This window comes from Bombina bombina, chromosome 11 (assembly GCF_027579735.1).
Source record: "Bombina bombina isolate aBomBom1 chromosome 11, aBomBom1.pri, whole genome shotgun sequence".
NCBI classification, from domain to species: domain Eukaryota; kingdom Metazoa; phylum Chordata; class Amphibia; order Anura; family Bombinatoridae; genus Bombina; species Bombina bombina.
The window spans coordinates 52,144,410-52,157,893 of NC_069509.1; the positions used below are offsets into that span (position 1 = coordinate 52,144,410).

The following is a 13,484-nucleotide window of genomic DNA, read 5'->3' on the forward strand; positions in this document are numbered from 1 at the left end:
AACCCCCCACAAAATCAAAACTACTGATAAAACCAAAGCAAATCTATGAAATTACCTATATTATAACAAAAGAGCAGCCTAATTTAGAAATAATAAAAAAACCTGTGACTTAAAAAAAATCATTCACTCTAAATAATACAAAGGTTTAGAGCACTTAATTCCATTAAAATAAAACAAAATAGATTTAAAAGGAAGTTCTGCTTTAAAAGGATCAGAGGTTCATGTATTAAATATAAAAAATAAATAAAACCCTTCCCTTTTTTTATTAAATAGTGTTTGCATGTTTTTCTTTCCAACCACAAGGCACTAGTTGGGGTTGTATGGAACAAAAATACATGGTAAAATTTTCAGTAATTTATATCAATTTTAAGCAATACTTTATATACAATTTTAAAAAAAGACATGCATAGTCCAGCGTACAATGTTGAAAACTGCATTTTCATAACAAAAAAATAAAATAAAAAGAAAAAAACCCAGAACACTGAAGTTTAATACCATGTACACTTTTACTCAGCAAGAAAATAGCTGCTGTCAGACAGTATTCTTACCCCTTTGCTGCCAGAGGGAAACTATACATTACTCATTCCCTTCGACAGCAAGAGAGTTAACAATGTCATATGGTTTAAGAAATGCTTTTGCGCACGTTCAACCATTCTGTACAATGATTTAGAGTCTCTCTTACAAAGCTCTTTCTATTTATATTGGTAGAACCTGCTTGGATTTACACTTTGATTGCTTGTATTTTTTTTTATTTCACTTTTTTTTTAATACACCATTCCCAAGTTTGCAGGCAGATCTCTACAGTCCTCCGGTTCTTTTCCCAGCTGATAAAAAAAAAAAATTCAATAAAATTAAAAAGGAAAAAAAAAAAAAAAAAAAAAAAAAAAAAAAAAAAAGTAATCTGAACATCCTCCAATTTTTTTTTAAGTTCCCCCCTGGCTCCTTTAAAGAGACACATGTAGAATTTTCTGCTGGGAAGGTTTGGTGGAAGAACATTCTCCAGTCTGTCTGGGATTGTAGGAGAGAAGAAATAAAGCCAACACTTTTTTTTTATACAACAATCCACTGTTACAAATGTCCCATGGAAATGCCTCCTATTTAAGGAGGGAATTTAATTATGAGTGGTAAAAAGGAACCCCCTCCCAATTTGTATTTGTTTCAGGCTCTGCAGCTGCGGGGAGAAAAATACACAGTAAGACAGTCCTCGAAAACAAAGAACCAATAACAAAATGACACATATATTAGCGTAGACTGTATTCCTTATCTGTCAGAGGTAGAAAAAAAAAAAAAAAAAAATACCAATTCCAGAGAAGGGAAATTTACTCCACATAGAATGAGGAAGAAATCGGGGCAGTTAATAGAATGAGGAGGAAATCGGGGCAGTTAATCCGACAGCAAACAAATAGGAAAAAAACAAAAGGTGAAACAAAACAAAGTGTCACTGGTTGTGTTCAAAGTTGGGAGGGGCGAGTCAAGGACAATGCTAGAGAGGGAAGGCGATGCTCAGCAGCGCTCAATCAGCCTCTTTGACAGTGCAGGGGTTAAACTGTTGTGAAAGGAGGCGATGGCTCAGTCCAGACTGAGGCCGTTCGTCCCTGATGTGCAGACCAGCAATGAGTAGGCTAACAAAATAAAATAAGGTCCACTGAGGGTGAAGGAAGATAGATATTTATATATTTATATTTATATATAACAAAAAGAGGAATATGGGGGTGTGAAAGAGGCTCCTGCCCCTCCTCCCCATAACACTCAGTGCAGTCCTCCAGTTCACTGCTATTTTGTAGATGCTACAACCCCTCAACAAACTTTTCCAGGGTGTCTCCCGATGTGTCTCCAACAAGAGATAAGTCATTTGTGAGGGCACCACGATTGGGAGGGTTGAGCTGTGGGAGCATAGCACTCTGTTCCGGGTTTCCAATGTGACCTTGGTCCAGTGAAGTGCCCATGGAAGCTGCTAAGCCAGGATGTGGAGAGCCAGTCTGTGGTGAGACATGATGTGGGGAGGGCTGTGGCTGTACTCTGGGAGAGGGGCTGGAATGTGGAGGCTGTGACTGTGGGCGGGGTGACTGAACAGGTGCAGGGGAGCGGACCTGGTTACTAAGAGAAGTTGCAATTTGTTGGCCAGTTGGCAAGTGCGTAGCCGGGGGTTGACCCGTTAAAAGGTGCTGTTGTGGGCTCATGGGGTTGGGCTGCCCAGAGGCAGCAATTTGCTTGAGTTGTTGTTGCTGGAGAAGTCGCTGCTGTATTGCTTGCTGGATGCTTGGTGGTGCGCCTTCCGTTCCGAGCCCCTGTTGACCCATTTGTGTCATTTGTCCCATGGCACCCCCTTGAATAGCAAGATGCTGTTGCATGCGCTGTTGCTGCAAGGCTTGAGGCTGTGGGTAACCTCCCTGAGGCTGTTGGAACTGCCCATGTGCTTGCATCCCACCAGCCATGCCTGCTCCACTTTGCTGCTGCTGTTGCTGCTGCATCATCTGCCGGCGAATCATCTCCCGATACTGTGGGTTCATATTTGCTAAGCTGGGGTTGTGAGCTGGATGATTTATTAGGTTGATTCCCTGGTTTTGAGGGGCCATGCCTGGCTGCTGCTGAGGCACAGGGGCTCTTTGTACTCCAACCTGCATGGGGCTCATGTTCTGCAGGCCAGCTTGTGGATGCATTCCTGACTGCGGAGGTTGCTGAGGTGGTGTCTGCTGCGGCTGCATACCAGGCTGATTGGCAACATACTTAGCAGTTCTTTGCTTGATAAAAGCAGCCATAAGTTGGGGGTTGGATTTCAAGATATTGAGCACCTGTTGCTGCTGTTGCGGAGAGCTTGGGGACTTGAGAGTTCTTAGCAGGTCATGAAGGGCATTGGGCGATATGTTACGAGCCTGCTGTGGTGGAACACCCTGCAACCGGGTCCCTGTAACTGCTTGTGGAGCAGTAGCCATTGGAATAACAGGGCGCTGGATGGCTTGTTGCATGGGTGCTTGTTGAGGCATTGGAGTTGTTGACCACTGGCCAGGAGGCATCCCTGCCAAGATAGGTGTTGCATTAATGGGCCCAGGGCGTGGCACATTCATTCCAACTTGTTGCATTGGGTTCACAGGCCCAACAACAGGATTCACCATGCCAGGACGTGTATTGGTCATGCCCCCACTAATGTTTGTGACTCTGTATAGCTGCTGCTGTTGCTGTGCCTCCAACTCTATTTTCCGGGCTGCTTCTACTGCTGCTGGAGGGGGCTGTACAGTGGGCTGGGAAGGAGGTACTGGGGGAATAGGGTTGGTGGGCTTGCCCTGCGATGTCAAATTTGGGGGCTGAGTCCTTGCCACACTGGAGAATCCAGGCGAGGGCAAGCCAACTGGGGAAGGTTGAGGAGCAGGCTGTGGTGTCTGTGGGGTGGTGGGTTGTTGGTTGGGCGTCCCTGGTGTTGCTGGGGTTGGGGAGGGAAGGCTTGGTTGTGGAACTGGCCTGTTCATGGTGGCGATACGGCGTCTCATTAATTGGGCCTGCTGAAGCCTGTGCTGTATCTGCTGCTGCCTTAACTTTTGCTTTATGTTGAGGCAGAATGGAACAGGACACTTGTTCTCCTGGCAGTGCTTTGCATGATAACAACAAAGTGCAATAAGCTGCTTACACACCGGGCACCCTCCATTGGTCTTGCGTTTGCAGCCTTTTGTGTGCTGCACCACCCTTTTCATTTTCTGGCATGAAGGAAGGGCACAGTTGGCATTCCTGCACTGGCAAGCATGTACCAAAGACTGGATACAGCGCTGTATGCTAAGCCGGCGAGACTCCTGTGGGCTTTTGGATTGTGCGTCTCCTTGACCGTTGCTTTCGTCGTCCAAGCCAAGGCCCCATTTCACCATCTTGTGCTCATGGCTCTTTGAGTTGTAGCAGTTCACACACAGATCGTAATCCTGGGTAGGAGAGGAGATATATTAGTAAAGTACCAAATACACCATATACCCCAGATAGAAGGAACCCACTTCAAAAGACAAGCATTTCAATCTTAAAAAAAAAACAAACAAAAACAAACAACTTACCTCGCATACAGTACAGTGCCAGCGGGTCTCCACATGGTGTTTGCATTCATTGCAAGTGTAAACAAAGCGGTCCTGGCCCTGTGTATGTAGCTCCACTAGCATGCAAAGCGTGGACCACTTTGATCTACGAAGAGAAGAAAACTCCCAGTGCTTGTCACGTGCCAGTGTCAAAAAGGCATCCCGACCATCCATCAGGTCGCAGCTTAATAATGGGTCAGGGTCAACAATAGGAGGGAGGGAGTTTATCACTGGCCCAGCATAGAAATGAATAACAAAAAACACCTGAGCAAGAATAAAAAATAAAATAAAAAAAGGTGTTAGCAAATAGAAAATGAAGGGAATAGATGCACATATCCAGTGATTGAAAGAGAATAAAATGCACTCACTGTATTTAAAAAGGGACATGACAATTTTTTTTACTAAAACCCAACCATTGTGTATCTAAAAATAGCGCAGATGTAACACCAATCTCACCCAGAACATACTTTAGCAATACATTCACTGTAATTGGTATGTGCAATATACCAATTATACATAAAATGCATTGTGTGCCTTTAGTTTAGGGAGACAGGGAGATAGAGACCATGACGTGGTCCTGGGCCTAAGACCATCTAGCCAAATGCAGTAACCAACTCATACATACACACACTTTGTATGACTTTCTTATGAAGTACCTCTTTATGCTTCTCCATTGTGGCGTAGAGTTTCTGGCTTAGATCATTGCATACATTGGGCATGCTTGTTTTCTTTTTGCTAGACCGGCTCATGCTGCTTTTATTTTTGTTGGTTTTCTTATTGTTCTTCTTCTTGGCATTTTTGCTGTCTCCTTGGCAGCCCTACATAATGAAAAAAAATGTGAGCAATGCACTGATACACAAAACTCATCTGCTCATATGAAGGCGCATGCAACAACTTTGTAACCAGGTTAATAGGCCCCGGCATTCCCACAGTATCAGACAGGAAAACTAACCAGTATAAATTCAAATTGTAAAGCAAATGTCCTAAAATTAAACCACTTTATTGGTGTAATTTTCTTTCCATTTAATGCACAAGACCTGCAACAAATCTGGAATTAGTAAGCACACGTTTAAGCAGCAGCTCAAGCAATTTAAATGTCAAGTTGGTCTAACTTCAGATCCAGTCCATTTGTCAAGTCTAGGGATTTGCAATCACAGACATAAAATAGCTCTTAAAACTTTAACACGCCTCCTTTTTTCTTTGATCTAGTTAGCGTTTTGCTCCTATGGGCTTCTCACCTCCGGTATTTCACATGCAGCTGTGCTCTCCTCCTTCTTCCTTTCCTCCTCCTCTTGTTCCAGCTCCTTGATGCTTTCCTCCAGAACGTTTGGCCAGAAATCACCTTCAAAGTACGGAAGCTCTTTAGCACTGGTTAGGCGGTCCTCTGTAGCTTGCTTAAAAATGTCCTGCAAGGGGAAAAAGTTGGTAAAAATATAAGGATGTGTGATGTCCTCTGCCAATAATGGGTGCTACAGTGTTTTGTTTTTAAAAGTATTTGACAGTAAGAACCACACTAAAGACATACATTTGTATATTTTCGGTTTTAAAATCTAGGCATATTGTCTCAGAAAGTAGATATATTGGAGGCCAGCTTTGATTTTGTGGAGTAGGCAACTAAAGGAGCTCACATTTAAACCTACAACCTGCAAAGAGATTAGGCATGCATAAAGGCACATATAAAACCTAAAAGTCTTCTATAACAGAATCAGAATTTGCATTTAAAATGATCAATACATTGCTAACCTTTATTGCTTGAATTAAATTAATTATAGCAACTAGTCACTTAAAAATAGCTGTGTTAATCATAACTGCAATTTAAAATGGATGTATTTTATTGGAAAGTACTCCTATGGCCTGATCAGTCTTCTCACAATGTCAAAGCTCTGCTGATTTACAGTTTAGAACTCCGGTAATTATAAAATAAAATGACAAGATTTCTTAGCTGCCATTAAAGTGATGGTAAACTCTAACCTTTTTAAAATCAGATCTGGAATGTAAGCGCTATTTTAGATGGAGTTTTATTTATCATGTGCAATGAAGATGCGCTATTACTTAGTTATTAATATAGATATGAAATTCAAATACCCCACGTTACACCACCCACTTCAAAAGTCAATTTTTCTGTCAGCTAAATGATTGAATTACTCTCCAATCAATGCTCTAGCTACAACAAAAGTACCATATGGGGAGAGCGCTGATTGGACAAAAATTCAATCTGTCAGCTCACAGAAAATTTTACTTTTGAAGTGGGCGGAGGAGCATGCAGTATTTGAATTTCATATTTATATTAAAAAGCATGTTATACTGCATCTTCATTACAGCTAATGAATTGAACTCCATCTAAAATAGCGCTTACATTCCAGATCTGATTTTAAAAAGGTTAGAGTTTACCATCACGTTAACTAATCACTTTACCATCACTTTAAAGGACAACTGCAGAAAGGAAACCATATAGTATTTATCTCAAAAGTTGAGATACTTTGCTGCAGTTTGAACTTCTACTACGCATTCATATTCTACTGAGCAATATTTAGGGAACACATTTAAAGATCTCTATAAATTTTCATATATTTTATGATTCTTTATCGTTATACAGAACAAGTCCCTCTAGATTTACAGATGTGTCAGCTTACAGCTTTACATATAGGTTATTGCCACAACTGTAAATTTTGCTGACTGGTCATAAATGTTTGATTATAGTCTTTGTAGACCAGAATGTAAAGATTTAAGCTGCAAGATAATCAAGACCATAATTAGAAGATTGTCATGATCAAATGAACAGGATACCCCAGTGCCAGCTCAGTAGTAGAGTCAAAGGAAAGAGAAGAGCTTCTTACCTTGTAGTCATGAATTATACGTTCTGCAAAAGCTTTGTCCAGCATCTTCTTATACCACTCCTGCAGCCGCTTGGGTTTGGGGATTTTCTGATCAGGCGGATGGCAGTGAAAGATGTAATCGTCTCCCTCACTTGGGGGGCAAGCCCAGATGTGACCCATGACATACCTATAAATCAAACAAATATTCTATGATAAGTACATAAAGGACCCCGAAAACAAGAAACTAGGGGTTGACAAATGTATATATACATGTAGGAAACAGCCAAAATACAGGAGCCATGAAAGGAATTTATATATAATAAACATAGCTTATTTGTAAAAGTGACAAAAGCTCAATGAGTAGAATTTTATAAATCTGGGTAAGTTATAACTTTTTATTAAAAAGTGGGAGAAGTAATATAAACCTAAATCGTGAAATTATACTGCATAGCAGAGTTTAACACATGCAAATCTAATTAAGATATAACACTGATGTGCTCTCACCCAAGTTTCTTGACATACTCCAGGTACCCAATGAGTATTTCATGGTACACAGCTGTTCTGAGGCTACGCGGTCGGAAGAAATGGATACTGTCTAGGTATGAGATGTACACACGTCTGAAATAGAATATCGGAAACCAATAACTGACTAGATCTCAAAAGGGCATTTAAAGAAATTAGAAAATTATAGTGTTCATATCTGAGGAACATACTTTAGTATTTATTAAAGTATTATGCAAAAATCAGAAGTAATGTATACTTACACCCTAAGAAATGTATTTCCTTGTTTTGTTTTTATGCTACGTATATGTTCTTGTTTGAAAATAAAGTTGAGCAAACAAAAACTCAAATTTATTAAAAAGTAACACAAATAAGCTAACAATGTCTACGAGAGATGCCATGCTCTCAATTAATAATAATTAGATTACAGTGAAATGTCACCTGGTGTTTGGAAGAGGGCATTCCGAACCATATTCTTGCACATGCATGCCAAAGAAACAAACTTCCACACCATCTATCTCCTCAAAAGCAAACAAGGCTTTTGTGCGGTATGGGAACGACTCTGGCATCTCACCGTTGTCTACAAACCTAAGAGAAAAACGGAAATGTTTACACAGGGAGAAAAAGCTATTATAGTAAAGCCAATGTCCCCTTAATATTTATACCCGACAGTGATTGTGAGGGGTTTATTAACTTTTAGAAAATCCTGTAATGGTTGAAAAATATTATAAATATAGCAGATAAAGATGTATCAGAAGGCAGAGATTAAAGAGACGAAACTAAATAAATTAATAGAATGGTGTATTCCGACCAAAGCTTAACCTGAGAATAATATGAACATGTATTTTTTCACATAATATTGGTTGTTTAAAAATATAAAAAAAAATTGAAAAAATAAGGGTAAAGTTTTAATGTCTATAAAACAGTGGGCGCTAACATTTTGTAACTTAGGTTTCATTTTCCGCTTAGGCCAATTAGGGATATCTTACTAGATCAATGACCGTCTAGAATACAGCTGTGTCTGCTCTTCCACTTTTAACAGGAATTTGAAAGTTCACAACATTCACAACTAACTTAAAAAGGAAAGGGGAACAAAATAACTAATAAATATATTTTGCAAAGCTGTTTACTGTATATAATTAAACATTCTATATTAATATCAGTGTTTAATGTCCCTTTAAGGCCCACCATTGAAAAATACATAAATTCTAGTCAATTTTGGATAGAATCAATTTAGCAGTACACATACGGGAAAATAAATGTGTCTGATAAAAGTTATGGCTGTTTTGTCAATTGCTTTTACTGTGCACAAAGTATGTAGCCGGGTCTCAGCTGCAAGAAATGACGTCACACGCCATCATTTCTTGCAGCTGAGACCCGGCTTCTTGGTTCACTCGATGGATACCGCATAAAGTTTGTTTACAGCCATGGAGAAAAAATATGTCTTGGTTCCGGATAAACTATCCTAAGGACTCTGGATGTGGAGGATTCCTTAAATACAAGCAACCTGTTGTAATGTATTAATGGACTTACGAGTTCACACTTGATAAAATACTAAGCAGTTTCCCACGGAAAGAAGTGGTTTAAACTACGATGCACCCTAATGGATACAGTGCAGGATTGGAACCGACATGTTACTATTTAGATACATTTTGCTAATATATGAGCAACAGTTTATATTGATACTTTGCAAAATATATATGTAGCTTTATATATGGCTGTAATTACGCATTTATTATTTATTTGAACATAGATCCCACTTGTTTCCATGGTAGCGATAACCTTTAAACATATATATTGGTGCTACCCTCTGGTTGGAGAGTTGTGCATTTTTATATAATGCGTAAATAAACGTGATGTATACAGTGGTCATACATAATTGTCTGCATGACATAGTGGTATTATTTATCTGGCATAGATACTCAGGTATAATTCTCATGATAACAGATTTCCAATAATAATTGGGTTATCCTCTGAGGTGTTGCCACTTATTCGTAACTACTATATTGCATGGATCCCCATTTGCTTTCCATGGTAGCAGTTTCATGTGGGAGTGCAGGGCTGCCCTCTGGTAGGAGTGTTGCAATTTAGTAACATATTTGTAATTTACATATACCGAGTTAACCATGTGCAAGCTGGCCAGCTTTTGTTTATTATCCTACACAATATGTAAGATGCTTTAAACTTTTTGCATATAATTATAAATATTATGTTTGTAACCCCTACTAGGTTTCATTTGGGGGACCCAGCTGTTGTGTATTTGCACTGGAGTGAGAATGAACAGAATAAATTTTCACTTTTTTGACTTATCCAAATATGAGTAATTGTTAGTTATTTCATACAAGTAACTTGAGTGCTGAAATCCCTGGCTTTATTGGGGACACGATATTGTTCCCCAGTGTTTCGCTCTGTTTTTTTACGTTTTGATACATGTTTTACAGGGCCTGCACCTAACATACATTTAAATTTAATACTGATGTTGTTTCCTCTCCCCATATAATTAGTATATATATGGCATGTATTTGCCAGAGATGACACTGGCACCTTCAACACTCCCTATGATCTGGAGAGAGGTACTCAAGGCATATGTACATATGCTCAATGCAGAGTACAGGCTAACACAGATAACTTAATTTTAATTTACTTTAAATATTTTTTCTTCTCCTACAATCAAATATATTTCAGTATTATAGATTAAAAACAGAATTTATGTTTACCTGATAAATTACTTTCTCCAACGGTGTGTCCGGTCCACGGCGTCATCCTTACTTGTGGGATATTCTCTTCCCCAACAGGAAATGGCAAAGAGCCCAGCAAAGCTGGTCACATGATCCCTCCTAGGCTCCGCCTTCCCCAGTCATTCGACCGACGTAAAGGAGGAATATTTGCATAGGAGAAATCATATGATACCGTGGTGACTGTAGTTAAAGAAAATAAATTAGCAGACCTGATTAAAAAACCAGGGCGGGCCGTGGACCGGACACACCGTTGGAGAAAGTAATTTATCAGGTAAACATAAATTCTGTTTTCTCCAACATAGGTGTGTCCGGTCCACGGCGTCATCCTTACTTGTGGGAACCAATACCAAAGCTTTAGGACACGGATGATGGGAGGGAGCAAATCAGGTCACCTAGATGGAAGGCACCACGGCTTGCAAAACCCTTCTCCCAAAAATAGCCTCAGAAGAAGCAAAAGTATCAAATTTGTAAAATTTAGTAAAAGTGAGCAGTGAAGACCAAGTCGCTGCCTTACATATCTGATCAACAGAAGCCTCGTTCTTGAAGGCCCATGTGGAAGCCACGGCCCTAGTGGAATGAGCTGTGATTCTTTCAGGAGGCTGCCGTCCGGCAGTCTCGTAAGCCAATCTGATGATGCTTTTAAGCCAAAAAGAGAGAGAGGTAGAAGTTGCTTTTTGACCTCTCCTTTTACCAGAATAAACAACAAACAAGGAAGATGTTTGTCTGAAATCCTTTGTAGCATCTAAATAGAATTTTAGAGCACGAACTACATCCAAATTGTGCAACAAACGTTCCTTCTTTGAAACTGGATTCGGACACAAAGAAGGCACGACTATCTCCTGGTTAATGTTTTTGTTAGAAACAACTTTCGGAAGAAAACCAGGTTTAGTACGCAAAACCACCTTATCTGCATGGAACACCAGATAAGGAGGAGAACACTGCAGAGCAGATAACTCTGAAACTCTTCTAGCAGAAGAAATTGCAACCAAAAACAAAACTTTCCAAGATAATAACTTAATATCTACGGAATGTAAGGGTTCAAACGGAACCCCCTGCAGAACTGAAAGAACTAAATTGAGACTCCAAGGAGGAGTCAAAGGTTTGTAAACAGGCTTGATTCTAACCAGAGCCTGAACAAAAGCTTGAAAATCTGGCACAGCCGCCAGCTTTTTGTGAAGTAAAACAGATAAAGCAGAAATCTGTCCCTTCAAAGAACTTGCAGATAATCCTTTCTCCAAACCTTCTTGAAGAAAGGATAGAATCTTAGGAATTTTTATCTTGTTCCATGGGAATCCTTTAGATATATTTTTTCCATATTTTATGGTAGATTTTTCTAGTTACAGGCTTTCTGGCTTGAACAAGAGTATCAATGACAGAATCTGAGAACCCTCGCTTTGATAAAATCAAGCGTTCAATCTCCAAGCAGTCAGTTGGAGTGAGGCCAGATTCGGATGTTCGAACGGACCTTGAACAAGAAGGTCCTGTCTCAAAGGTAGCTTCCATGGTGGAGCCGATGACATATTCACCAGGTCTGCATACCAAATCCTGCGTGGCCACGCAGGAGCTATCAAGATCACCGATGCCCTCTCCTGATTGATCCTGGCTACCAGCCTGGGGATGAGAGGAAACGGTGGGAATACATAAGCTAGGTTGAAGGTCCAAGGTGCTACTAGTGCATCTACTAGAGTCGCCTTGGGATCCCTGGATCTGGACCCGTAGCAAGGAACCTTGAAGTTCTGACGAGAGGCCATCAGATCCATGTCTGGAATGCCCCACAATTGAGTAATTTGGGCAAAGATTTCCGGATGGAGTTCCCACTCCCCCGGATGAAATGTCTGACGACTCAGAAAATCCGCTTCCCAATTTTCCACTCCTGGGATGTGGATTGCAGACAAGTGGCAGGAGTGAGTCTCCGCCCATTGAATGATTTTGGTCACTTCTTCCATTGCCAGGGAACTCCTTGTTCCCCCTTGATGGTTGATATACGCAACAGTCGTCATGTTGTCTGATTGAAACCGTATGAATTTGGCCTTTGCTAGCTGAGGCCAAGCCTTGAGAGCATTGAATATTGCTCTCAGTTCCAGAATATTTATCGGGAGAAGAGATTCTTCCCGAGACCAAAGACCCTGAGCTTTCAGGAGTTCCCAGACCGCGCCCCAGCCCACCAGACTGGCGTCGGTCGTGACAATGACCCACTCTGGTCTGCGGAAGCTCATCCCCTGTGACAGGTTGTCCAGGGTCAGCCACCAACGGAGTGAATCTCTGGTCCTCTGATCTACTTGTATCGTCGGAGACAAGTCTGTATAATCCCCATTCCACTGACTGAGCATGCACAGTTGTAATGGTCTCAGATGAATTCGCGCAAAAGGAACTATGTCCATTGCCGCGACCATCAAACCTATTACTTCCATGCACTGCGCTATGGAAGGAAGAGGAACAGAATGAAGTACTTGACAAGAGCTTAGAAGTTTTGAGTTTCTGGCCTCTGTCAGAAAAATCCTCATTTCTAAGGAGTCTATTATTGTTCCCAAGAAGGGAACTCTTGTTGACGGAGATAGAGAACTTTTTTCTACGTTCACTTTCCACCCGTGAGATCTGAGAAAGGCCAGGACAATGTCCGTATGAGCCTTTGCTTGTGGTAGGGACGACGCTTGAATCAGTATGTCGTCCAAGTAAGGTACTACTGCAATGCCCCTTGGTCGTAGCACCGCTAGAAGGGACCCTAGTACCTTTGTGAAAATTCTTGGAGCAGTGGCTAATCCGAATGGAAGTGCCACAAACTGGTAATGCTTGTCCAGAAAGGCGAACCTTAGGAACCGATGATGTTCCTTGTGGATAGGAATATGTAGATACGCATCCTTTAAATCCACCGTGGTCATGAATTGACCTTCCTGGATGGAAGGAAGAATTGTCCGAATGGTTTCCATTTTGAACGATGGAACCTTGAGAAACTTGTTTAGGATCTTGAGATCTAAGATTGGTCTGAATGTTCCCTCTTTTTTGGGAACTATGAACAGATTGGAGTAGAATGCCATCCCTTGTTCTCCTAATGGAACAGGATGAATCACTCCCATTTTTAACAGGTCTTCTACACAATGTAAGAATGCCTGTCTTTTTATGTGGTCTGAAGACAATTGAGACCTGTGGAACCTCCCCCTTGGGGGAAGCCCCTTGAATTCCAGAAGATAACCTTGGGAGACTATTTCTAGCGCCCAAGGATCCAGAACATCTCTTGCCCAAGCCTGAGCGAAGAGAGAAAGTCTGCCCCCCACCAGATCCGGTCCCGGATCGGGGGCCAACATCTCATGCTGTCTTGGTAGCAGGTTTCTTGGCCTGCTTACCTTTGTTCCAGCCTTGCATTGGCCTCCAGGCTGGCTTGG

At 41.0% G+C, this 13,484-nt stretch overlaps 1 protein-coding gene across 1 annotated transcript in view; it reads right to left on the minus strand.

Moving 5' to 3' along the window:
* Window positions 1–244: 244 nt before the first annotated feature.
* Window positions 245–13,484, minus strand: part of LOC128641850 (CREB-binding protein-like) — a 170,997-nt gene continuing 157,757 nt past the window's right edge. Inside the window, 7 exon segments of the mRNA XM_053694412.1 lie at window positions 245–3,905; window positions 4,032–4,313; window positions 4,706–4,867; window positions 5,288–5,455; window positions 6,887–7,052; window positions 7,370–7,483; window positions 7,808–7,954. Of these exon segments, the coding sequence (XP_053550387.1) occupies window positions 1,788–3,905; window positions 4,032–4,313; window positions 4,706–4,867; window positions 5,288–5,455; window positions 6,887–7,052; window positions 7,370–7,483; window positions 7,808–7,954 (3,157 nt within the window). The 3' untranslated portion in view covers window positions 245–1,787.